The sequence below is a fragment of the Elaeis guineensis genome, chromosome 3 (assembly GCF_000442705.2).
Source record: "Elaeis guineensis isolate ETL-2024a chromosome 3, EG11, whole genome shotgun sequence".
NCBI classification, from domain to species: Eukaryota; Viridiplantae; Streptophyta; class Magnoliopsida; order Arecales; family Arecaceae; genus Elaeis; species Elaeis guineensis.
Window position 1 is genome coordinate 74804877 of NC_025995.2, and position 26231 is coordinate 74831107.

The window sequence follows — 26231 nt, forward strand, 5'->3', positions numbered from 1 at the left end:
ACTCCTTGATTAAGAGGACAACCAACCCATATGGCACACAACGACCTATGCTTGATAAACATTATTGTCCTTGGTAATAACGTATCATTTGATCGCGAACAGGTTTAAGGACTAAACGACAAATCCTCCTTTGTCGAGTCTAAATAGTCCTAGGGACTTCACCACAGCACAGGAGTTCATTAGAAGATGAAATAATTTGTGATAAAAAATATCAAAATAACTTTTATTAATTTATAATTCATATACTAATACAAGAAAGAGCACAACCGTCAACAGGCTGACGATTGACTTTGGGACACTATTCCCAACAATAATTCCATAAAAGGACCCTCGAAAGCTCCAAATCTATGATAATCTGGGCTGAAGACCTCTGACGACCAAGAAGCGAGGAGTAACTCTATAAAAGGATCCTTGAAAAGCACCTCGTCCATAAGATGAGTTGAGCTATAAACCTTGGCTATTCGAAAAGTGAGGGATAACTTGATAAGAAGATTCTTGGAAGCCCAAAATCTATGATAATCTAGGTCGAAGACCTTTGATGACGAAGAAGCGAGGGTAATCCCAAAAGAGGACCTTTGAAAAGCCCCTCGTCCATGAGACAAGATGAGCTGAAAATCTTAATTATTCGAGAAGCAAGGGGCAATCCCATAAGAGAACCCTTAGAAGCCCAAAAACATCATTTCCAATGATGACAATCCGATCTAGAGTAGCCCCTCGTCCTTAGGACAAGTTAAGCTACGAACAACTATGGCAGAAAGAACCCCTGAGAACCTAATGCATTGGCAATCCAACCTAACCTAGAAACTAGATGAGCCAAGCTGGGATCCTTGGAGGAATAGTCATACAAGAATACCTAGTCACTCCAAGAACAAGCTGAGCTAAATAATACATTACTTTCAAGAGGTAACAACCACCCAAAGGAGGTGCCTGAGCATCTAAGCTTACGCTATCCAACCTAAAAAAAATTAGGCCAATCACCCAAATGTGGCTTATCTAAAGCAATTTGGGATCTCCATACATCAGATGTCTAAAGTAGGATCTACTCAAAGTTAGGAAGATGTTCTAAAGAACCAGACTTTGAGGCATACCTTTGAGGTTAGTAAGATTAATTTGATGAACAAAAAAATGAAGATAACAAAATTTAAAAAAATATATTTCATTGATTTAAATAAAGGATCGGCATAGCCAACTACAATATTTGCTCGAAAAACACTAGGCCATTCTTTACATAGCAAAAGGAAAAAACAAATAACAAAAAGATAAGTTTAGGCTCCGAAGTAGAGCTGTCAAAATGGACCAGGGCCCATGGGCCAGACCATTTGGCCCTAAAATTGGGTCAGGTCAGGTTGAGAAATTCTAGTCCATTTATAAAAGTGGGCTTTTTGGCCTAGCTCCTATAGCCCATGGGTTGAACCGGATTAGGACTGGATCGGCCCGTGGGTCGGCCCATACCCACAGCCCTTCACCCCTCCCCTAGACCAATCCTAGGCTATCTTCTCTTCCCACCCCTCTCCTCCGCCTCCTCACCGACCCTCCTCATCTTCCTCTCCCAACATGAACCACCACAGTACTTCAATTGAAACCAAACTCTCTCCCTCTCCACTGGCAAAATCCTCTCCCCTTCCTCTGATAATCTCACCCCCTTCATCATCTCCCTCTCCCCATCCCCTTCTCTCCCATCCCCCCCGCCCTCCTCCTCTCTCTGCGACCTCTCCCATGCCTCCAAAAAGCACGACAGCCACCGTGGCACGTGCCCAAACGGTGGCTACTGCCCCATCTGCCCAAAGCTCGATGAAACCCTAGCCATCATGAATTTGCACCGGATCAACCTCAAAAAAGGGATCTGCTCCATCAATTGGACGAACGTCATTTGCTCTCTCAAAATGCTTGATCTTAGAAGTGGTGTTATCAGATCGAAGGTGCCAGTGAAACCCCGTGGGAGGCTAAGGTCCTCCATCACCCTGACGAGGTCGAGGAGGTTGGCATCGGTCCGACCATGGGTGGTGGCGACAGAGGCACCTGATCGAGCTAGGGCCTAGATGAAGCGAGTAGCGAGTCAGTGAGGGAGGGGGAAGTGGAGGGTGGCGAGCTCCACGACAGCATATTTGATGGGGAGGTAGATCTGGGCTAGGGCTTAGATGAAGCAAGCAGCAACATCGGTGAGGGAACGGAGAGCGGCAGACTTCGCAATGTTGTCGACCTCGGCATCCCTCTTGCTCACTGAAATGAAGTGGGCTGGCCCGGACTTAACCCACAGCCTGCATGGGCTAGGGTCGGGCTGGGATTTTACGGTCCATTTTAGCAAGTGGGCCAAGCCTGGCCCGACCCACATAATCACAGTCCACGTTGGTTAGGGTCGGGCCAGTCCATTTTGACAGCTTTACTCCAAAGGTGGTGACATCCTCGACTTATGAAGGGGCATCCTCGACAACTGGAATAGAGACTGCGTTATTGGCTGGCTCAAAAGCAGCCTTAGGTTCGGCTAAGGCAATGATTCCAAAATTGGTCGGAGTGAAGCCCCTACCTTTATGGATGTCTGAGTGAGCTGAGCCTTGCTGTCGTCAACCCTGTCCTCAACCCTCTTAAGGGATCAGAAGATCAATGTTGATCATGGGGTAAAGTCGCTTAACCAAGGCCTTGCATTCATCAAAACCAAGGTCGTAGGTCCACAAAGAGGCTTCAACGGTCTCAGCTACAGCCTTGGCTTTCTCAGCGGTAGCATGCTCCTCGATTAATGCAATCATCTTCCCAAGCTATCGCTAACTTCTCCAACTCAACCATATGTTCGAGAGAGTTTATCCTCCCTACGGCAGCATGAAGCTCAATCTTGAGTCGAGCTATCTCCTCGGTAGCCTCTTTAGCTTCTTCTGCCACCTTTATCTCTTCACTACCTTTTCATCGGCAGCCTTCGTTTGAGCATCAGCTGCCCAAGGCCTCTCCTCCAATGAGGCTTTGACTCGATCATAGCTGATCAAGTGCTTATAGAAGGACAAAAGATTGGCTGTATGGAATAAAAAGTAAGTGACAGAGAAAATCAAGAAAAGATAGAAGACCTTAACCAAAGAAGTAAGTTTTTTATTAAAAAAAAAGTTTCATTACAACTAGAAGAAAAATAGTACAAGAAGATTAAGCCTTAGTAGAGGCATCGGCGATAACCTCGGCATGAGGGTCAACTTGGGGTTTGGCAGCTTCATCGATGACAAGCTCAGTGGTGTCCTCAGTAGATATGGACTCCGCTTGAGGCTGGTCCTCGATAGTGTCGGCATCCTTAGGGAGATGACGAGTGATTTTCTAATGGCACACCTCCTAGCTAGCGATAAAAGTCTTTACAGCATAGTTGGCTTTCTCCTTGATGAAGTCTTCCTAGGCTCAGAATGCCTCCTTCACCCGATGAGCCACCTCGAGGGTTTGGCCATCTGCCTTCTTTTCAGCCTTGGTGACTCTTTCCTGAGCTGTCCATTGTCTCTTCTTCTTCGAGGCAAGCTCTGCCTTGGCCTTCTCCAATGCCTCCTTCAGGCACTTTACGTTAGCCTCGATCTTGGACCGAGCCCTCTTCTAGACCTCTCACACCTTGAATCGAGCTTTCTTTTTGGCCTTCTCTACCTCGAAGGCCCTCTCCTCTACTGCCTCCATTCTATGAATAACCTCGGTGATCTTTGACCTTGCTAACTTGGCCAATTGCATAAAACTAGGGAGATGGTGGCCAAGTTGTAAAAAGAAAAAAACTAGTTATCTCAAAGATATAATGAAAGCAATGAAAAAAGATGAAGCACGACTTACCTGAATATAGGAGTCCAACATGTTACTTTGTCGAGAATTGGAGCTTGACATCAACTTTTTGGCATCAGTTGAAAGTAAAAACCCATGAACTACATCATAGGAGACCCTTCAATTCTCTAATGCACAGAGTCAGTTTTGAGCTAGTAGCTCCAGCTCGGGAGGACGATTGATGTAGCCCCCCTTCCTCTTGAGGGGTAGGCAGTGAAGATCAGGGCAGTAGAGTGGCCCTCAGAGTTTGAATCTAAACTAAGGAGGCAAGGACTAGATCGGCATAGCCTGACGAGCTCCTGCCAGTCAGCTGCCCACATGCAAGGATGGAATCCATCCAACCTCTAGAAACATTGGCCCAGGGATGCTTCTGCTGAGCCTCGGGTGTGCCTTTTTTAAGATGCCTTCATCAGCCTCTCAATCTTCTTTGGTCTCATTTTTGCACTGATCCAAAGTAAGTTGGTTCAGAAAAAAATGCTAAAGAGGACCGACACTTACCTCGAGAGTCGGCTTGGCTGAGTTCGACATTAAAGAGTACCTACTTCGACAGTAGCTCCTTCAATGGTGGAACCTTGTATCTGATCAAGGATTTATAGTATTGAAATTCTTCATCTCCTAAGGCTGGAGCTTGGAGGATTGATTTCCTAGATTAGCCCCACGAAGCAAATACTCAATCCTTAACTGAAGAGCAAGTAACAAAAAAGAATCTCTCCTTTCAGTTATGTACAGAAGAAGGAGTACCTCGAATCAAAGAAGGAACTCTTCTCTAAGAAGAGATGTACTACCAATCATTTGCATAGGCGTGCCTCTTGATGGTGAAGCATGCTCTAAATAGAGTGATAGTTGGCTAAACTTCAGCTAAGAAACAAATGGCTATGAAGCCACAAATAAAACGTTATGAGTTCGGTACCACCAAACTCAATGACATGTCAAGAAAATAAAAAAGTAATATAAAAAAGGGATGAAGAGGAAGCTTAAGCCCAACTTAGAAAGACTCCTCATAGAGCCTGAGCCGATCTATGGGAGGGTCATAGATCTAACCATTTGGCCCTTGGGCTTCCAGTCGGTACTCAGGTGGGATCCATAACTGAGCTCGAATTAGTTCTAGGTTGTCTACACCCAGCACTGACTGAAAATACCTAGATACAAAGGCCTCCTCTTTGATCCTCTACCCGATGTTGGACTCCTAAGGACCATACCCTAAAGAAGAAGAGTCGGAGGACCAATTCCCCATCGAGCTCCTCAACTCACCCATCCCAAAATAAAAAGAAGAAAAGGGAGAAGAAATAGAAAGCTAGAATGCGGAAACAAAAAAAGAAAGAATCGAAGCCAAAGAAAGAGGAAGGGAACAAGAGGACTAGGGAATGATGCCGGAGCTGACCTTGAGATTGCTCAAATCGAAGGAGATTGTCGAAGCATTGCCAGAGAAAATATCAAATCTTCATCGAAAGTCGCTACCACCTCAGAACACTAGAAAAAGTAAAATGGTAAAGGTGAAAATGACAGTAACAAGGCCATTATTTAAAGAACTTGGATGGCTCAGATAAAATATTGATTCGGCCAGCCCCATTTAGTTGGCCGAACCAAACTCTCTCAGATGGCTTATTTATGAGGCTCTCAGACGGCATAGATGGGGTGTCGATTTAGTTAGCTCCATCGGATGACTGACACCTAGTGCTCTCTGATGCGCTAAGCTGATTTCCTACTCATGGGCCATCATGTGATGTGATGCTTCGCTTGACATGAATAAAGGGTCATGACACTTTGCTTGAAGGAGTAGGGGTGCGACATGCGTCCCATGCATGATCGAGAGAACTGATCTGATATATTTCCTTCATCTGACCTAATTCTAATTTAGACTTGAGAGTATGAGGTATATGATTTGGGGAGAAAAATCTTACCTCGGTTGAAGCCGACATGCTTGGTGCCTTGATCAATCGATATTTAATCCTGACCGACCCCGAGATATCTTCATGACCGATCCAAGCTAATATTTTGGGAAAGCTTTATACTTGATATTGTTGCCCAATTATGCCAGTTGGAGAAATCTCAGAATCCGCATGTTATTCTGTCATGAGCAGACAAGGAAAAAGATAAAAGACATACCTCTCGAGATAAAGCATGAAACAATAAACTGTCGCCCAAACATAACAACCCAAGAGGGAAGTGAATTGGGTTTTTCAAAAGCTTCTAACAAATTTAAGTCTGAATAATTTTATACTTTTAATCAAATTAATTTAAGCGATTATGAAGTATAAACAATGTGGAGCAACAAAATTAAGACAATGAATACAAAATAAGAATGTAAAGCAAGAAACATAAAGCACAACATAAATACCAGAAATTTATAGTGGTTCAGTGCAACTCCGTATCTACGTTCATTTTCTAAGCTCCACTTAGAAATTTCACTATAATTATCCTGATTATAGTGTGATTATTTTATCTGCGCTCGCAATCAAATCCAGTTGATTTTTCAGAATCACCAATCAAAATCTTATACAATTATTTTTTGCGGTCACAGTCCAACCTAGTGGCTTTCCAAGCTTACCAATCAAACTTTAGAATATCCAATTTCAGACATGGATGGACCTAACCTAAATTTCTTTCATCCCAAAGAAACTTATAAAGAAAATTCAAAATATAATGGATAAGAATTTTGAGCACAAATAAAAATAGAAATAAGAATTCTTTTAAATTCGAAGAAGATGTTGAAAGATGGCTTTTTTGAAGCTTAGATTTTTTCACTTGAATGAATGAGAGGCTCTTTTTGATTGTTGAGGATGTTCTCTTAGAAACTCACTTAATTAGTTATACTTGATTTCTTTCTTTTTGACTTACTCAAAGATATTCAATGCCCTCACCAAAAAATTATATTTTCTCTTTTCTTCCCTCTTAGATCCACTTCTCTTGACTCTTCATTGAATTTGGAAGCCTTTAAATCCTTTAAAAAAACCAACTAGTCGTTTCTAGCTATTAGGAAATAAAAACTAGTCATTAAAAATCATTTGAAATAAATCTAAATTTTTACAGAACTAGCCGTTAGAGCTGGAGTCGACTCGAACAGATGTGGAGTCGACTCGAGAACTGCAGGAATCAGCTTGAGGACTGCAATCAGAAAATTTGATTTTCGTCTTTTTGAGAGAGTCGATTCAAGCTTTTTAGAAACCGACTCGTGTCATTTAGTACTAACATACCGGAGTTGGCTTGAAACCTCCAAGAGTCGACTCTAAGTCTTTTTCACTTAATTTTTTATGATGTACCTTTTTATCCAATTATCCTTTTTTGCTCCAAAATATTTTAAATACTTCTCTAATTTTAGGATTTGTTCTTTTAAATTTTTTCATATATTTTTTTTAATGTGCAAGCTTATTGTGTTCTCTATGAAATAAATTAATTCTTCAAAAAATACATATTTATTAATATCATATTTAAAAGTTCTGTATTTATCAAAATCAATTCTTAGATCAATACAAGCATATTTCACAAATAAGACAATAATAACAATTTGATTCTTCTTCCTTCTCACTGCATTTCCATCCCCACATATAAATAGAGGGTCAAAGAGGATCTTTAAGGTATGCATTCATTTCTCTCTTGATACTTGCTTCTTCTCTTCTATTTTATAATTTTTTTTGATTTGAGCATCGAATTCCCATTGAACCAATTCCGATCAGAACTTATTTTTTAGATCAGCCGCCATCCAGCACCAGCCAGATCTTTTCTCCAATCGATTCAGCCTCTGCCAACGGACCAACAGCAACACTAGTATTAATAATAAAAAATTCTATTTAGGCATCATTAAAATTAACTACTTAATAAAAACATTCTATTTATTTCTCATGCATATTATAAAATCGAATCTCGATCGGCACGATTTTTTTTTAAATTATAAAACAAATGCGTCCCAAACCAGCAAATGACACCGAGATTCCGCCCTGCTTTGGGCTGCCCATCGGTGTCCAGCTGGCCAGCCTCGAATCTGAAAACAAAAGCTTACGTATTCCCTTGCATCAGTTCAACAATGCTATATGCGCGACGGTGACAGCACCCACTTGTAAACCAGTCCACCGTAAACGACAAACCAATGGGTGACACATAAAAACGTCCACCACGGGCCCCACACAGTACTATGACGTGTCTGCAATGTCACATGCCTAATTCCGTGTACTCTGTTCCTAACACCATAGCAGCAGGCAAGCGCCGTGAGCTAAAGCATCCGACGCTTGAAAGTTCCGGACCTGGGTCGCTCGCCAACACTATCGAGGTCCAGGCCTCCGCTTTCCATCTCACCTTGAGTACCCCGCCCTTCCATGACCTGATAATGATCGGCCGATTCCTATCCGCACTTCAGCAATCACCCAGGCCAATTTACATAAATCATTGATGATCCATGAAATGACATTAAACAAGTTTTTTTCTTTGCTTGTAGAAAGTTCTTATTTGAAGATAATACTTAAAACTTACTCGGTCAATGGAATGCTCTTGTGGTCATATAATGGGCACTCACAACTGCCTAATTCTTCATATGATTTGCTAAAGGGCCCCACGCCTTGAACATCAAAACTTATCATCATAATAGAGTATTTAATGGACTACAGTAGGCTGATATATGTGAACGGTAGATGGACGATGGGCCGCAAGCATGAAGGGGCCAGAGCCCAGAGGGTCTTGGGTGAGAGGTCCCTTCGGCTCCCTGAGGTGACTATAACCAGACACTCGCCTCCGCGTTCCCCCGAGCCGGAAAAGATTTGAGCGGTTCAACTGAACCGCTGCATGACCCGCCCGGCTCGACATTGCACGTTAATGCTCAACGTTGTAGGCCCACTCGCAGCGTATATAACCGTTTCCTATTCCGATAGGACAAACTATCCACTGCCTTCTCCGATCGATCTCTCTCGTTCTTTCTCATCCTCCATCTCAGGCTGATCCAAGAAAGCAAGAAAGAAATGGTTGTGTTTCAGGTATCTCGGAAGGAGACTACTCCTTTCGATGGCCAGAAGCCGGGCACTTCCGGCCTCAGGAAGAAGGCAAGATTGATTGCCGTCGAAAAGATCTGTTCTATTTTAATTTTTGATCTTTGTTACTCTTTAGAAGATTCTATTTTCTCATTATAGCTTTTATATCTGAGTGTTTAACTCGTTTAAAGGTCTTAGAAAGCTACAATCTATGAATCTTTTTTTTTTTTTTTTTTTTATGGAAAAAACAAAGATGATTCGGGCTTTCTCGATTGCAAATGGTTCCGTCGAATTTCATTAAATTTATGTGGATTCAAAATTCTACTTGGTGTTTCCTAAATCGAGGAGCTTTTGGATCGAGGGATGGGAAACTTTTCAGACAGTTTTGCTTTATGAATCGAGTGTTGATAGGGGCTTGGGCTTGGTTATGTCCATGTCCGTCAACTGATATGAACGGTATATGAGCCTGGCACATTGGGATTTCAGGCTTGAAATCGCTTCATGCTGCCCTGGTGATCTAGGGATCTGTTTCAAATCATGTTTGCCATTTGATTTAGATCACGCGACTTGGCTTGTTATTTTGGGTTATAATGGATTATTCCCTTCACTTGGGATCTGATGGAGTTCTGCATTCTAGGAAGCATTGAAGATGAAGAAAAGTAAGATAGAGGCTCAGAACATGATGCAAAGCATGTTGAGCTATTGGTGATGAATCTCACTGGCCTATTGATATTATTTTAATGGATGATATCGGGATATTTTTAGTGCTTGTTATTTTGTTCTCTAATGGTGCTTTAAGTTAGATCCAGTTCTTCTAGTATGGAAAGCTAAAGAACTACTTGAGATGTCATCTTTAAAAAGATATGAATGATGTTGAAGTTGTCACTTCAATCCATTTCTTATGATTTGCGTTGTTGTAATGAATTGGGAATGACACTGGGTTGTTCTTCAGGTGTCAGTGTTCATTAAACCTAACTATCTGCATAACTTTGTTCAGTCAACATTCAATGCCCTTTCTGCAGACAAAGTGAAAGGTAAGTTTCCTTCTGTTTTGATATTTCCGCTACCCATCAGTTCTGTCATGCAACACTGTTCTGATTTTTTGTGATGAAAAAAACCATGACACCAGGTACCATTCACCAATGCTATCTTTTTTATCTGTGACTGCTAGGTTTTATATAGTATGGTTTGTTTTCATAGTTCAACTAAATCTTTCTACAAGCATGTCCACAGGAAAACGGGACAATGACTTATGGTTCCTTATGTCCTGACCATATTAAGATTATGACTTTTTTGTTTTATTATTTATACAAAATATATTTTTGATTCTCTATTTTTTCTGATTTTATCTTCTATCAATTTCATCCTTGTTAAGTTACATTCTAGCTTTCTTGCTGTTAACTTTCTTTAGTCATTTAATGATGTGATTTATAAAGCTGAGCTGGAGTTGGCAAGCATATGCCTCAATCTTTTGTTCTTTCTTGTTAAAATAAATACCAAATTAGAAAAATGTGGAAATTTCCCCACTAGATTAAGGCTTTAACTATAAGAGAAGAACATAATCAAACTAAATGAAACTGAAAATGTTATTCCATGATTTCCATGAGTGTTGAAATCGCAAGTAGAGATCTAACCGTTTGAAGTTTTTGCAACTTCTAACCTGATTTTGGCCTGTCGCATGAGCGTCTAATTCCTTGTTTCAGAAAACTTTTGCTAGGGAGGCTTGCCATGAAAGCCAAAGGTTAATTGGATGGGAGCGAGACCTAATTTACATGCAAAAAGTGCTGCAGCAGAGTGGTTGCACCTCACTCACATTAGGAGGAGGTTCTATGTTCAAGTCTTGGGAGGTGTCCCCATAAGTTGACATAAATAATTCTTGTATCATTTCTTTGAAATGATTGGTGGTGGCCCCACTGCTATTCTTAAAAAAAATCTGGTGTATTAATTATACACCTAAGCTTATAAATGAGTAACCCCTTTAAGTTTCTTGTTGTCTTGGAAATAGTCTACATGAAAGGGAAGAATAAATGGCTTCTTATATGGAGAGGATGAGATGAAAAGGAAGTGGGAAAAAAAGAGAGAAAAATACAAGGTTGAAGTTATCTGCTAGAAGATCTTACTGATACAAATGACATCCCCGAAGGTGAATGTTATAATGTTATATGATAACCACTATAAGTATTGTCTTTGTTTTTTATTCTATAATAATAGCATAATCTTTTTTTTGAGTCAACAACTCAACATTACATTTATTTTTGGCTAGAGTTTTAGGGTAAAAAAATAGGTGTGAGTTGCACACTGCATTTGTGCCCTTCTGTAGCCAGTGTGATTTTTGTCTCTAGATGCCTTCCGTTCATGTCCTAGAAACTCAATTGTGCTCCTTTCATGTTGCATACAACTATGGTTTGAAGTTTTACCAAACATGTGTGGCCTAGGAATTCATTATGTGCTTTGCATGTGGCATACAGTTGTGTTTTCAAGATTTTCCAGAGATTCTGAAAATGTTTTGGCTTTGGCCAGAACCATTCTAAAACTCGATTGTTTTTGGAGTATTGGCTGAAAATATGGGACAAATGCTATTGTGGATATAGCCCATTAATATCACTTTTTTGTTCGTTCTTCATTTTTTTTAAATGCTTGGAAGCATCTTTTCTGCATTGAACTTTGGTTTTGCAAATCTGAACATGGTGTGTTAGGTTCCACAGACATATACGAATTATATATATATATATATATATATATATATATATATATATATATATATTTATATATGTATATATGTATATGTATATACACATATTCAAATATATACACACATACACATACACACACACACATATATATACATGTATATATATATATGTGTGTGTGTGTATATATTTGTATATGTGTATATATGTGTATATATATGTATATATGTGTATATATATATGTATATATGTGTATATATATGTATATATGTATGTGTGTGTGTGTATCTATATATATGTGTGTGTGTGTCTATATATATATATATATATATATATATGGATGTACACACACACACACACACACACACACATGCATGTGTATATATCTATACTTACATACATACATGTACGTACGTACGTACATGTATGTATGTGTATGTGTGTGTGTGTGTGTGTGTATACACACATGTACATACATGTCTATATATGTACATTTGTACATACATGTCTATATATGTACATATGTACATACATGTCTATATATGTACATATGTACATACATGTCTATATATGTACATATGTACATACATGTCTATATATGTACATATGTACATACATGTCTATATATGTACATATTACATACATGTCTATATATGTACATATTATATGTACATACATATATATATGTACATATTATATGTATATAAATATATATATGTGTGTGTGTGTGTGTATCTATATCTATATGTGTATGTATATCTATATCTATATGTGTATGTATATATATATCTATATCTATATGTGTATGTATATATATATCTATATCTATGTGTGTATGTATATATATGTGTATGTATATATATATATGTGTGTGTGTGTGTGTGTGTGTGTGTTTGTGTGTGTGTGTGTGTGTGTATATCTATATATGTATGTATATTTATCTATATAAGTATATGTGTGTGTGTGTGTATGTATATATGTATATGTGTGTGTGCATAGATGACAAATAATTTGTTACCTTAGTGTTTAAATTTCATAGACATCAAGATTTCTATATATTACATTACCATTAAACAAGAAAATTGATATATTAAGTTATTAACAAATGATATGTCACCCTAAAACTTAATTTATTGACAATTTGTGTTTTAAGAAAGTACATGTTTTACCATTGTAGGGAAAAACTGGTGAAATGACACGTCTAGAGGTCCCAAAGAATGTAAAGTACTTTACAGATGTTGCCTAATTTATTTCTTACATAATTTGATGTTGAATAATTTATTTCTTACCTAATTTTGTCTTTCTTTTCTATTTGGTATATCTAAGTAATTCACTTTTTAGTTTTTAGAGCTTTTAATAAAAATTTAGGCTAAAACTACTGAAACACTGAAGCTGTTGAAGAACTTGTTTGGTCTGGATGAAACTGAAATTGAAACCAAGATTCTGAAGCTTGAATATGTATTTTAGCCTTCTTGTTCAACATGTATACTTGCCACTGGTGATTTACGTTTCGCAAGTGCTTCATAGCATTCTCTACATGCCTCCATGCAGCATATGATGAGGCATTCCTCACAATGCCTTTTTCAAAAAATTGAGATGAGATGAGCACTATAACTAAGTAATAATTGTAGATTTCTCATTCAAGCTGTGTGGTGGATGAGTGACATCATGTGTTGTCAAGGCAATCATTTGCTGGTTCTTTCTTTTTCAATATATTCAGCTATTCAATATTTCTTACACTCAGACTTGGCATAAATTGCATCTTATGTCAAGCACCAATATTTGGTGTTTGCGTTATCAATCACTGGAAATAATAAACAAAACATAAACTATCATCATTTCTGCTGAACACATGGGATTGTGCTCACTGTTTCTCTCTACTTTGTTCTTGGGTATTTAAATTGTGTATTGGATTGTGCCTTTGCATGGCATACCTTCTTTTCTTCTAGACAAAAACTTCTTCCTTTATTGTTCATCATCTGTTACATTTTCTGGCAGCTAAGATCTGCTTTTTCTTGCTAATAGACTAGTTAATTGCACTTCATAGTATTGGAGAATGGTTACAATGCTCGATTTTCTCTTGTTCTTAGCTAAGTGTGTGCTAAGATTGTATTTTGGGACATAAAAGTTATTGCTGACTTTCATGATAGTTTTATCATTTTTTCTGTCAAAGGTTCGTCCTGTCACCCCTATGAACTTACAACAGACATTTGCTCACACAATATTTCTAGATGGGTTGATTCAAATTTTTAGACTAGGAAATGGGCTCATGCATTGCATAAAGATTTTCTTCATTGATCTCTATGTATTCTAGCCAAGATCAGCAGATGAATGATCTTATGCCCAACAAAGATGAAGTTTACTTACGGATTCAACTGTCTAAATCAGGGGTTCTAACAAAAAACCTAATGATGTTGATAGATGCTAGCAACCTTTATTCATTTTTGTAGTTATTGCATTATATTTGTTTTGGTTGTTTGTAGGATGGTTGCCTAAGATTTTAATTAATCTCTACTTTCTTAAGATTCTGAACAATCTTTACTTTTCCTGAGTGTGATAAGATACCAACACCTATGCCTGTAATCAAACTTGCTAGTACCTCCTTTTCACTTGCAATTTTTTTGACAAACAGGTGTCTTACTCTTATGGCATGCAAGATTAGACATATCACCTTTATCTGGAGTTCCATTTGGATGAGTGTTTGTGTTGTCGGTTTATGTTTCAAACCTATGTTAACACCTACGTGTTGGATAGTATAGAACTATAGATAATCATGAACTATCAAATTAATTTTCCTTATAATAGCAGAAGTGTTATTCCATCTGCTTGAGTTCAGAAAGATATGTGCCCCACTGTTTATTCCTCTTTGTAGTGGATATATTCATGCCTTAAAGTCACACATCCCAGATTTCTATTTAATTATTATGGTGATATTGTCTTGCTTATTTACTCATGAATATAAGTTCTTACTTAAGTATTTTCTAATCATAAAACTGCAGGTGCAACAATAGTTGTTTCTGGGGATGGTCGTTATTTCTCAAAAGATGCCATTCAGGTAATTTTTTTATGTATTGACACTTGATTACTTATTCATTGACACTACTTGCTCCATTTGTCCCATGGCTTGTATGATCTACAGAGCACATTGGAAACTTTCCAAGCATAACATAAGGTTCTTCTCGGAAGAGTACATTTCAGGGTTTCCTGTACCGGCCTGAACCGATCGGTACGGGGTGTATTCGGGTCAGTATGGGATGTACTGAATTGAACCGGGGGGGGGTTGCGGTTCACCCCTCATTTTCAGTAAATTGCCCAAACTGCATCAAATCGAGCCGGTTTGGTGTGGTTCGCATGCGAACTGCGAGAAACTGACCGGTTTCTCTCGGTTTGGGTTGGTACGACTCGAAACCGAGCCGTACTGATAGCGACCATGTTGAGGGGGGTGGGGGGGGCTCGGGGGGTGGGTTGCCTTTGTCTCCCTTGAGTCTGAGAGTCTGAGACTCTCGAAAACCCGAGAGGCTCTCTCTTGAGAGCGAACGACAAAGCGACGGCCTTCAAAAAAAAAAATTCTAGAAAAATTCCACAACTTCTTTGATGGGGTGACAAATTTTGATCGAAAGTAAGGTAATCTTTCATTCTATCACTAAATATTTTATTTTTCATATTTTTTTAGCCAATAATTGCTAAAAACTAGAAAAATAAAAAAAAAATCATGCTAAAATTTATCATTTTGATATGATTTCATTATATGTTGTAGATCATCAGACGATCTACATGATGACATTAAAATTATTAAATTTTATTAATTTTTTAAATATATATTTATATATTTTAAAAAAATTATTAAAAAAATTAAATTCAAAAAAATAATATCAAAAAATTATTAAACTGTCGTGTTTTGTTAAACTTGCAAAAATGAGTAAGAAAAAGAATGCAGAGCGTGACATTGGCTGGGAGCATGGTGAGATGCTCTCAGCTTGGCACCATTGGAGATGCAAATGGTCCGGTATAGAGTTCAAAAGAGGAAGGGTGATTAGGTTGAAGCAGTATTTGACTGATGGTTATCGAAATGTGGTTGTGTGTCGAAAATATCCATAGGAGGTCCGACAGCTTATGAAGAGGCACTTCGTTGATCAGAAAGCAGCGAAGGAGAGGACAAAGGAGAAGAGGTTAGAGGTGGACTGTCGAGCTGGAGAGCCATCTTTCTATCATTCTAGAGAATCAGAGGAGGTCTCTCTCCATATGATGAGGAGACAGAGATTGAAGCTACTATTCAGGCAAGTCTGGATGAGCAGTATAGGCTAGAGGAGATGGCCAGATATAGAGAGCGATTTGGACCATCATTCTATGAGTCGGGGTCCGGCTCTGCGACCGCTAGAGAAGAGTCTGAGTTCAGGAGGACCACCTCTGTCAAGGAGCCAGTCAGTAGAGGGAGAAGGGGCATTTCATCGATGCTGGAGGCTTTAGGCAGTAGGAGGAGATCTGACAGAGATATTTCAGTAGGGGCCACTATTCATAATTTGAATCTACATATTTTTTGTAGCAAGAATTCAAAACAGTAGAGGATTGATACTATACTGAAGAAAGATAAGAAGAAGGATATGTGGCGAGCTATTGGATCATGATTTTATTTTAGCCATATTCCAGCAAATGCAGTGGGCAATACTTACTATCGGTCTGTCATTTCAGTAATACGGCTGCCGGCCCCGGTGTAGATCCTCCAGCATCCAGGGACATCCATAGTCAGCTTCTTGACAATAATAAAGAAGAGTTGGAGAGATGGATCTTTTCTTACAACAGTAAATGGCCTATATACAGACTGACGGTGATGTGTGATGGTTGAACTGGTCCTACTAGATGGAATATCATAAATTTCTTGATATATTATGATGGAAAAATAATTTTTCACAAATCAATTGATGCTTCAGATAGGGTGCACGGCGCTGCATACATCCTTAGACTGATGGAGGAGGTGATTGATTCAGTTGGAGAGCAGAATATCGTGTAGATCGTCACAGATAATGGGTTGCAATATAAGACTGCTGGCGAGTGGCTGATAGAGCGACGATCGCATATTTACTGGACATCATGTGCCGTACATTACATTGACCTGATGTTGATGGATATTGAAAAGCTTCGTAGAGTGCAGTAGGCAGTGGATACGGCCTAGTCTATTACTAAATTTATCTACAATCATACATGGGTGCTGTCATTGATGTGAAAATATACTGGAAGGAAGATCTTAAGATCGAGTGTCATACGGTTTATTACAAACTACATAACATTTGATAGCCTTCTACAGAAGAAAGCAGTCTGACATTAGATGTTTGTCAATGTCGAATGGCAGAAGAGTAGACATACGAGAACTGGCACTGAGAAAAATCATTTGGAGAACTTGGTGACCAGTCAGTCATTCTGGCAACGGACTGATAAAATAGTGAATGTTATCTAGTCATTATATGAGGTGCTTCGCACCGTGGACAGTGGAAGATAACCCCAAATGGGCTTCTTGTATCACATGATGGAGAGGATAAAGCAATAGATCAGTGAGATAGATTCCAAACATGTCCGAAAATATATCAACATCATCGAGTATCACTGAGACCATCAGATGGGTAGAGATTTGCATCTAGCGGGTAAGCATGAATTCAAGAATGATCTGAAATTTTTTTTTTTTGATACTAAAAGTTTACTTAATCACTGTGAAATTTATTTTCAATTTACTATTTGAATCCGAGGTTTCAGTATAGAGATAGATATGGATAATGAGCTTCTTACTACTTTCCCTAATATTATATATGAGATGATGTCCGATCTCGAAATTGTATCTATGTGTCTGCAAGAGGTACGTTAGGTCAATTAAGATACGATCATTTAACTTAATAATATATTTGTTACTAAAATGATTATATTTCTCACAGACGAAATAATTTAGAGAGGGGACAGACAGCTTTGGAGTCTCATCGACTGTCGTAAGCAAAAACAAGATGAATCCAGATAAATTACATATTAACAGTGAGGACTTTGTTGAAATTACATGCCTACTAATATCATAAAATCTGATATGTAATTTTGTTTAATTTTTTGATAGCTGAATGGTGGATCCATTTTGGACAGTCCGCACCAAATTTGAAAAATATGACCTTCCACATTCTTTCTCAGACGGTCTTTTCTAGTGGGTGTGAGCATAATTGGTCGACTTTTATTCTTATCCACAGCAAACAGAGAAATCATCTGACATAGAAGCACCTCAACGATTTTATTTATGTGCACTATAATTTGAGATTGAGGCTAAAATATGTGCAGGATGAAGTACAGCTGAAGTATACGGATTCGACGATAGATGATTATGCCATTGATGATGAGGATCCGATGATTGGATGGTTTGCAGGCTAGCAACAGGAGCCGAAACTTGATGAGTCGGGATCTCCTCTACGATCAACCAATGTGGTAGCTAAGGAGATTAGGATGGAGCCAGGATAGAGGGCAGAAAGAAATATTCCATATAAAGTTTCAGTTGATCAGCCACAGCTTAAGGGATCATAGGAGAGTCATTCATCATGTGACTCCATATTCGAGACATAGAGTCAGATGTTTGAGCGAGAAATGTTGAGATGAGGCTGGTCACAGGGGGGCACTGAGGGAGCTCGAAAAGACAAAGAGGCAGTTGCAGCACCTTCGAGAGTGCAGGAGTTAGTTGACTTAGATTCAGAGACCAGCGGTAGTGAGAGTGATGGTGGCAGTCATGTATCTGATGATCAGAGAGAGACTAAAGGATCTGATGATTAAGAAGGGACTGGAGGATACGAGATCACTGTTCATGAGACAGTCGTAGGGTGGTACTCAATTCATCGATGAGTTTCAATTTACACATGCCACACAAGATAGGGACCATAGACGACCTGATAGACCCTGTGAGGAGACGATCTCATAAAGACGACGGCCTTTCAGAGGTCGTCCAACGCATGATACAGCTGCAGATGATTTTGCATGTGGAGTAGGATCTATGGATGTATCTAGATCATCCTCGTATTATGGATCCTATCATCCGCAGGCAGCTTATGATCCATGTAAATATGGTGTATCTGAGATATCGACTTCTAGTGACTACTATCCTATGCAATCCGAAGTACTTTATGGATCAGATTTTGCTACTGGCATATTTGGATGGGCTCCTCCATAGCCATGTCATCATCCCGAGGATATCTCTCAGAGTTAGATAAGTGAGAGATCTAATATGTCTTGCAATTCAGAGAGGATACCTTATGGGATGAATATTCAAGATTACAGTGCCATTTGATTAGAGGGATGAATTGATGTTCTTTCTGAGTATATAGATGATCCGGATATCTACGAGCAACACAGATATTCGACGAGATATTAGATCAGCAGAGATCCTGAGGTTTAGTATATTATTCTTTGTAATTTGTACTTTAGATATATTTATTGCATTATTTTAGACTTTTAGTGTTTTAGACTTCTTTTATTTTTTTTGGATGGTAGAATTGTTATATGACTTAAATAAATATTAATTTGGATATAAAGTAGTTTAAAAAATAATAATTTTTTTTTTGAAATCAAATTCAACTAAAAAATAAAAAAAAATGGTGGCATACTGGTATCCAACCAGTACGCCATGGCGTTCGACACACAATACGGTCATACCGTACCGTACCACATCGGAACCAGTACGGGGCTCGGTATCGGTTCCAGAATCCTTGGTGCATTTGATGCTTGTTATGCAAAAAAAATAATGATATCCACTACATCTTTCTTTTCAGTAACCAGTGTATCTAGTAAATTGTTTCTGAGAAATTTATCTGCTGACAATCTTTTTAATCAAATTTAACTATTTATTCATTATACATATCTCGAAGTTTTGAGCTTTGATTATGTATATAAGTTAATTGCTATATATAGTGTTCTGCAATTCTTTGAAATAGTTTCATTTATTTAGCCAGATCTTAAATGCGACTACGCTATAGATCTTTTAAGCCATCTTGAAGGAATTATGTTTATTCATATAACAAGCTTTTGATTTGCATGCTTTGCACATCTCTTATTTTGGTTCATTTTTTCCACTTTGTTTCTTTCAAACTGTTTCAAGTAAAATTGTGTTCTACTAAGAAGTATAATTGTTATAGCATAGTTTGCCGTTTTGGTACCAGACTCTGTATTGGTCTTATCCTATTACAATGTCGGTACATGGTTTGGTACAGTATGAGATAGCATACGGAATATCGGTTTGGTACGAGATAGTGTACTGGTACGAGATAGTGTACTGTACTGTACGCCCTGTATTGGATGGTACAGTGTGGTACAGCAAACCATGTTATAGTCGGCAAATGTAATTGCACTAAATATATGGTTATTATCTGGCCTTTGAATAGCTAAGATGCTAATATAGAGACACATACACCACACACATGGACACACGCATGCACACACACGGATGCATGCACGCACACTCTTACATACATACATAGATACATATTCACATACACGGGTACATACATACATTTGTAAACATACATATATATGTATATGTGTAAAAATACATACATAAATACAGACATATATGAATTGCTGACCTGCTCTTTGTCTATAGATTATAATCAAAATGGCAGCTGCAAATGGAGTAAGGCGTGTTTGGGTCGGACAAAATGGTTTACTCTCAACACCAGCTGTATCAGCTGTCATACGTGAAAGAGTTGGTGCAGATGTAAATTCACTTTTCACTAGAAATTTACCCAGTTAACTTTCAACACTATTTTTTCTTCTAAAATCCTATTTACATTTGGTACTCCTAGGCTGTTTACCTCACAATGATTCCCTGATGCTCTTGTCAACTGCAGGGATCAAAGGCTTCGGGAGCTTTCATATTGACAGCTAGTCACAACCCAGGTGGTCCACATGAGGTTTGTTTCTCCTTGCTCCATTTGTTCAGTGTCACTATCGATTTGTCTTTCTGCTTGAATTTTCTGTTTTTTCTTCTCAATAAACAGAAATATGGGCTTGTAGTTCAATGTCACCATAGAAAGAGAACATCAGCAGCTCCATGAGATATTTCATGTTTAGAGCTGAGAAACAATTGTCCCTCCTTTTTGATGAAAAATGAAAAAGTATGTATTACGGACAGCTAGTTCTCTTCTCTTCTAATTAGCAAATATAATTGGAAAAAGAATCATATAATGTTTAATATATGTGGGTGAACACTTGAAGGCTGGCAAAATGATGGGAAAGGAAGGCATGTGCGTGCTGATGTGTGTGTGTAGGCAAGTAGCACATGGACACCTCCATGTGTGTTTGAGTTTGTGAGAGGATGTGTCAAGGGAGTCTGTTAGGCTTGGATTAGAGGGTATGCATATGTATATGCATGCATGGCTACATGGGTGTCTATGATTGGACAAGTCTCATATTCGTATATCTGTGTGTTAACAACTTTTGTTTTCTCTTAGAACATCCGACAACAATCGGTAAGGTCAAGTATATGGTACAATATGCCTGAGAATTCCCTATCATTGTTATGTTTATTTGTATCATCTCTTATTGTTTCGTTTTATTTTGGCATCACTTGATATGTTATAGATTTGGAGTTCACTTTAAACTGTGTTAGTCACTTTTTATTTGTAATTTGTTAATACATATATGTATATATATTTTGAATCAAAGGAAATTTAACATGAAGCCTACCAGTTTATTTATGAGGGAAAAAAAAATTAGTCCAAGATCTTAACGTCATCCCCTCTTTGACTAAATTAAACACCTCAATCAATTCTTTAGGATACCATTAAGAGATATCATTTCCTTGAAATTTTGATTGGCTTACAAGGTCTGCAACCTGTACCAACCATACCAAATGGTATTGAGGTTCGGTTCGGTGTATGAGTGGAACCGTTTCATACTGATTTGAAGTGAGTAGAACCACCCTGTACTGCTTGTTATCACTTGAAATCGGGGTGTGTATTGTACCATACCGACCTATAGCGCTCAATTTCGAGTGATACCATGACTGGGAGTGGGAATAAAGTGTTAAAAGCTTGTTTTGGTATAGGATGCATATTGTACTATATGGACCATACCGTACCGAACCACTAACATACCGATATGGTTCCAGAACTGGTTTTGCAGACCTTGCAGATAACCACCATTCCATAAACATGTTGGCCTTGTGCCAATAATTTGATGAACTTCCGGTTCTCAAAGCCTTGAGGGTAATTTGTAGCTTGAGAAACCTGGTTACAGCTTCCTAGGGCATAGTAATTGACTATCTCAACTAGTCAGGTATTTTTGATTGTAAATTTTTTGCTGACTTGAGCTTGTCTAAATTTCTGAGGTAATAATGATCTTTTGAGTTTTGATATCTAAGTTGCATAATTCAATTTTTTTTTCCCTTTGAAAGAAGTTATAGTGCATCCTCTGCAACCTATAATTAGTTAACTGTACTGCATGATTATTCTAAATTTTAGCATCATTCTTGCATTTGAATTATTTTTGTTCTCAAAAAAGATTGTGTTATTCTTATGGGTGTTTTGCTTAATGTGATAGTTTCATAGCTTTGAGGTTTTGAAAGTTCAGCACTATGATATTTGAGGATTTAATGTCCTTCTGGCCAACCCAAGCCTGACATAATCAATAGACACCCATCCTTGATGCATCTGGAAGCTCATCTCCCATAAGGTTCGTTGTCTCGGTATTAGATCCCGTACCATTACCATCCTGTTATAAATGTTGGTACACGGTTTGGTATAGTACGAAACAGTATATCGAGTGTTAGTATGGTGCGAGACAGCATACCGGTATGGATATGGTATGTTACAGTATGTCTCATACCTAGCGGTATGGTAGACCATGCTCCCATCTCCATATAACTTGAATCTGACTCAGTTGCATATTCTTTGATCTGATTATGCATCCCACTGGACTGTCGGGTCAGAATTTAAATTAAGTCATGACAATATAGACAAGGTATTGGGAATTATACTGAAACTTCAGTCTATAATATGGCAAATTGGTATATCATTCATGTTGATATTTTCAAACAAGAACAGTATTTGCTGTCATGGTCATTGATTTTCCTTTATGGTCTTGATGTGAGCACAAGAAGAAATTTTATCAGTGGTTGATGAGCCTCGTCTTGCCTCAACAAAATCTAGGTCATAGAGTTTCTTATATAACAGCTTGGGCTGGTTTTGAGGTGTGTTGGATCAGGGTTTGGCTAACAGAATTTAATTTTGTTCCAGTTTTCATTAAGGCTAGTCTGTTGTTAGGAAAGACTCATTTCTTTGTACGGGGATTTGCTGGAGGACTGGTAGGTGCTGCAAGGCATTTAAATTGTCAAAGTAGGACTGTTCATCTTTTCACCTGGTTCTTAGTAACTTGCTTGCACATTCAACTACTAGTCATTCTGTGTGCTTCACTGAAATTGAATAGCATCTAGTTACTTTTTGGTGGTTGGGATTGCTATTAAGAAAAGAGCAGATTTCGTCTTGTTGATCAGGGAAGTTTGTAGTTCCAGAACAGAAGGATTTTCGGTATCATAATGTGAGATGTGCATGGAGAGTTGGTTGGATGGTTGAATTTGATGTTTTGGAACTAGCCTTAGGAATGAGTGCTTTGGTAGACATTGGTGAATGAGAACTGATATGGATAGAGTTCAGCAGATGATAGGTGTGGTGACTATTAATTTTCTTTTCTTTGTGCCAAAGGAAATTACTTAAGTGTCAAGCTTATGGTGGGGATGGCTTACCTCATATTTTTGAGAGAGTTATTGATTTATGATAGGATAATGTAAGACTATTATCAATATTTTTTCCTTTTAGTCTTCAAAATATTAGCTAATGTGGTAAAGCCATTCCATGTTGGGGGAGGAGGAAAGTTGGGCTTGTATAATTTTGGTGAAGTAAACCATTAATATTAAGGATAATCTGACATTAAATATTGATGCAGTGGTGTAATAGCGTATGTAGGATTTGATATTCATGCTGGACAGAATATTAACCTGCCTGTGAAACCCTTATTAGATGTTGTGTTGAATATGGTATATAGATCTGGCTTGCATGAACAGAAGTTTGAAACCGTGACATCTTGAACACCCTTTTTTTGAGAAAATACATCTTGTACACCTTAACCTTACATACAAACCTTGAGAACATTCACTTTGATTGAAAAGTTTGTTGCTGATTCTGTGGGGCTTCACTTCTATCATCATGGAGACTTATCTTGGAACATCATTCTGTGTGATAGAATAACTTGAATCCAGCAAAAGCAGATTAGAGCTCCGTGCTCCCACCACCCATGCCTAACCACATGTATGTGCTTTTGTGAATACTTTGCATTCATTTCTTTAATAGCATAATTGTCCAACAAAAGATGCTTTGGAACACATTAAAGGACAAGTTTTGCTCAGTTGTGGAAGGAAAATTGGTAACTAGTCAATGACTCAGTGTGTATGACCCATTTGCTACATCTTGTCATGGTTCCTATAATCTAATTGCTTACCTTTTGGACTTGCGGTAATAGTTCCATTTGCTACAATTTGATGGTTTGTGCTGAGGTTTGTTTAACTTATGCTTGATTAGCCTTGAATTCCCCTGTTCAGTTCATCTTAGTTACAAGATATATTTGTTTCTTTTGTCAGGATTTTGGAATTAAATACAACATGGAGAATGGTGGACCTGCTCCTGAGACAATTACTGATAAGATCTATGCCAATACAAAAACAATAAAAGAATACCTGATTGCAGAAGATTTACCAGATGTATGATTTCTGTTGAAAATATGTTTTTATGGGCCCACTTGTGCATTATATCCCAGTTCTTGCAGTTTGGTGTTGAATTAACTTTTATTGCTGCAGGTAGACATTTCTGCTGTAGGTGTAACACACTTTAATGGGCCTGAAGGAGACTTTGATGTGGATGTTTTTGATTCAACCAACGATTATGTGAAGTTAATGAGGTGTGCAACAATTTTCTATTTTTCTGTATGATCTCCTTTTGTACTTTGCAATATTTAATTTCTACATGATGAATCTCTGGAAGCTTTTAATTTTTTCCCTTTTTTCCTGTTATTTAGTAATGATAGGCTGAAATTTACAAATGGGTACCAAGAAGAAGTTTAGGGAGGAAATATTCGTTATGCCATGTTTTTGTAATATTTGCAAGGAAAATTAGTATTGCATATAAAGTCAAATTCTGTTTTTTCCCTCTATTTTATTGGTTAATATAATTTGAGTTATGGGGATACTTTATTCTTCAAAGTATGGTAACTCGCTCCACTTCCCTTCAAAAGTTAATTTGTTCCTCCCTTTTCCTTCCCAGGGCAATATTTGATTTTGAGTCCATCCGGAAGCTGCTTGTGTCTCCAAAATTCACTTTCTGGTATGTAACTAGTGCACAGTTTGTCAAATATTCATATCTCCCTTGCTAACATAATACATGTACACTCAATGGGTTGTGAACTATCCTATTCACATGTGTTCCTTGTTTTCCTTCTATTTTTTGCTGCTATCAGTTATGATGCACTTAATGGAGTGGCTGGAATTTATGCCAAACGCATTTTTGTTGAAGAGCTTGGTGCCAAAGAAAGTTCATTAATAAATTGCATACCAAAGGTAAACAATTTGTCAAGGCTATTACACTGGTGAGTTCGAATCTCTTTCTGGTGTTCTTACATGGTTGGTGTGCCCTTGGCTTGTCCAAACAGGAGGACTTTGGAGGTGGGCATCCAGATCCTAACTTGACCTATGCAAAAGAATTGGTTACTAGGATGGGATTGGGTAAATCAAGCCCACAAGATGAGCCACCAGAGTTTGGTGCCGCTGCTGATGGTGATGCAGATCGTAACATGATCCTTGGTAAAAGGTATCAATTTTATGTTAAAAGGAAGGATGAAATCTGTCCTATACCATTACTTATGTTTCTTTTTTAGTTATGCTTCTTTTTCTTTTTCTGTTATACCTTTTGTAACTATTGATTTTTCTTGCGTTCTTAGATTTTTTGTGACTCCATCAGATTCTGTTGCTATCATTGCTGCCAATGCAGTTGAAGCTATTCCTTATTTTGCTTCGGGACTAAAGGGTGTTGCAAGGTAACTTTATCTATTCTACTATTTTGTTTGGTTGAGATCCACTTTTTATTCATGGATTGAGGAGCTCTAGTAAACTAAGTGTTAGGGGGAAGGATGTATTAGACTACAAGATTTGGATGGTGTCTTGGCGTCGAGGTCATTATAAGGGTGGAAGATGGACAAAGCTATAGGTGTACTATCGGGATTAAAGGGTGTATCAACTCCTACATACTAGGATGGTGTCTTGGTATCAAAGTCATTGGAAGGGACGAAGATGAATAAAGTTATAGTTATGCTATAGGGATTAAAGTGAATGGTAAATGGTATTAGAATAATGTTGAGTATTGAATGAAATAGACTATGTCAGGCTACTATTTTGAATTGCAGTGCACTTGACTGCATGTACACCTGCATATGTGCCCAGTGTCTTTATAAATACAGCCAGCCCAGTCCCCATTGGGAGCCCATAGAGGTCCAGGCAGATCGCATATGAGCAAAGTCACTAGTTGTTGCATGCACCACACCTCTTAATTTGATGATTGATGGTTTCTTTTAATCGTATGTAAAGTTAAGCATAGCCTCTGGGAAATGTTGTTATTGATATACTGAAAATAGGCTTCTGAGCATGAAAGTATATATTCAATTTAATTTTTCTTATTTTTCATATAATTTCTTTATTTTGTGAAATTCCAACTGCATATGTACCTGCATTAGACATGTGCTAGAGCCAGTGATTGGGTTTAAGTAGGGC

The 26231-nt window shown here is 38.1% G+C and overlaps 1 protein-coding gene and 1 pseudogene across 1 annotated transcript; one reads left to right on the forward strand and one right to left on the reverse strand.

The window, feature by feature from the left end:
* Nucleotides 1–1489: 1489 nt before the first annotated feature.
* On the reverse strand, nt 1490–2744 carry LOC105042105 (transcription initiation factor TFIID subunit 8-like; annotated as a pseudogene).
* A 5873-nt stretch (nt 2745–8617) lies between these two features.
* On the forward strand, nt 8618–25520 carry LOC140856469 (phosphoglucomutase, cytoplasmic 1-like). The gene is made up of 11 exons (XM_073253820.1): nt 8618–8795; nt 9676–9757; nt 14413–14468; nt 20022–20135; nt 20269–20331; nt 24054–24173; nt 24270–24370; nt 24733–24792; nt 24926–25025; nt 25118–25275; nt 25406–25520. Exons 1-11 carry the CDS (start codon nt 8715–8717, stop codon nt 25503–25505), a joined length of 1035 nt encoding a protein of 344 aa, XP_073109921.1. The 5' UTR covers nt 8618–8714; the 3' UTR covers nt 25506–25520.
* The last annotated feature ends 711 nt before the right edge of the window (nt 25521–26231 follow it).

Bases quoted from the DNA above. Each gene is read 5' to 3' on its own strand.
- LOC140856469 (XM_073253820.1), top strand. From the start codon at position 8,715: ATGGTTGTGTTTCAGGTATCTCGGAAGGAGACTACTCCTTTCGATGGC. The intron at 9,758-14,412 runs GTAAGTTTCCTT...ATAAAACTGCAG, and splicing joins TTCTGCAGACAAAGTGAAAG to GTGCAACAATAGTTGTTTCT. The intron at 24,793-24,925 runs GTATGTAACTAG...TGCTGCTATCAG, and splicing joins TCTCCAAAATTCACTTTCTG to TTATGATGCACTTAATGGAG.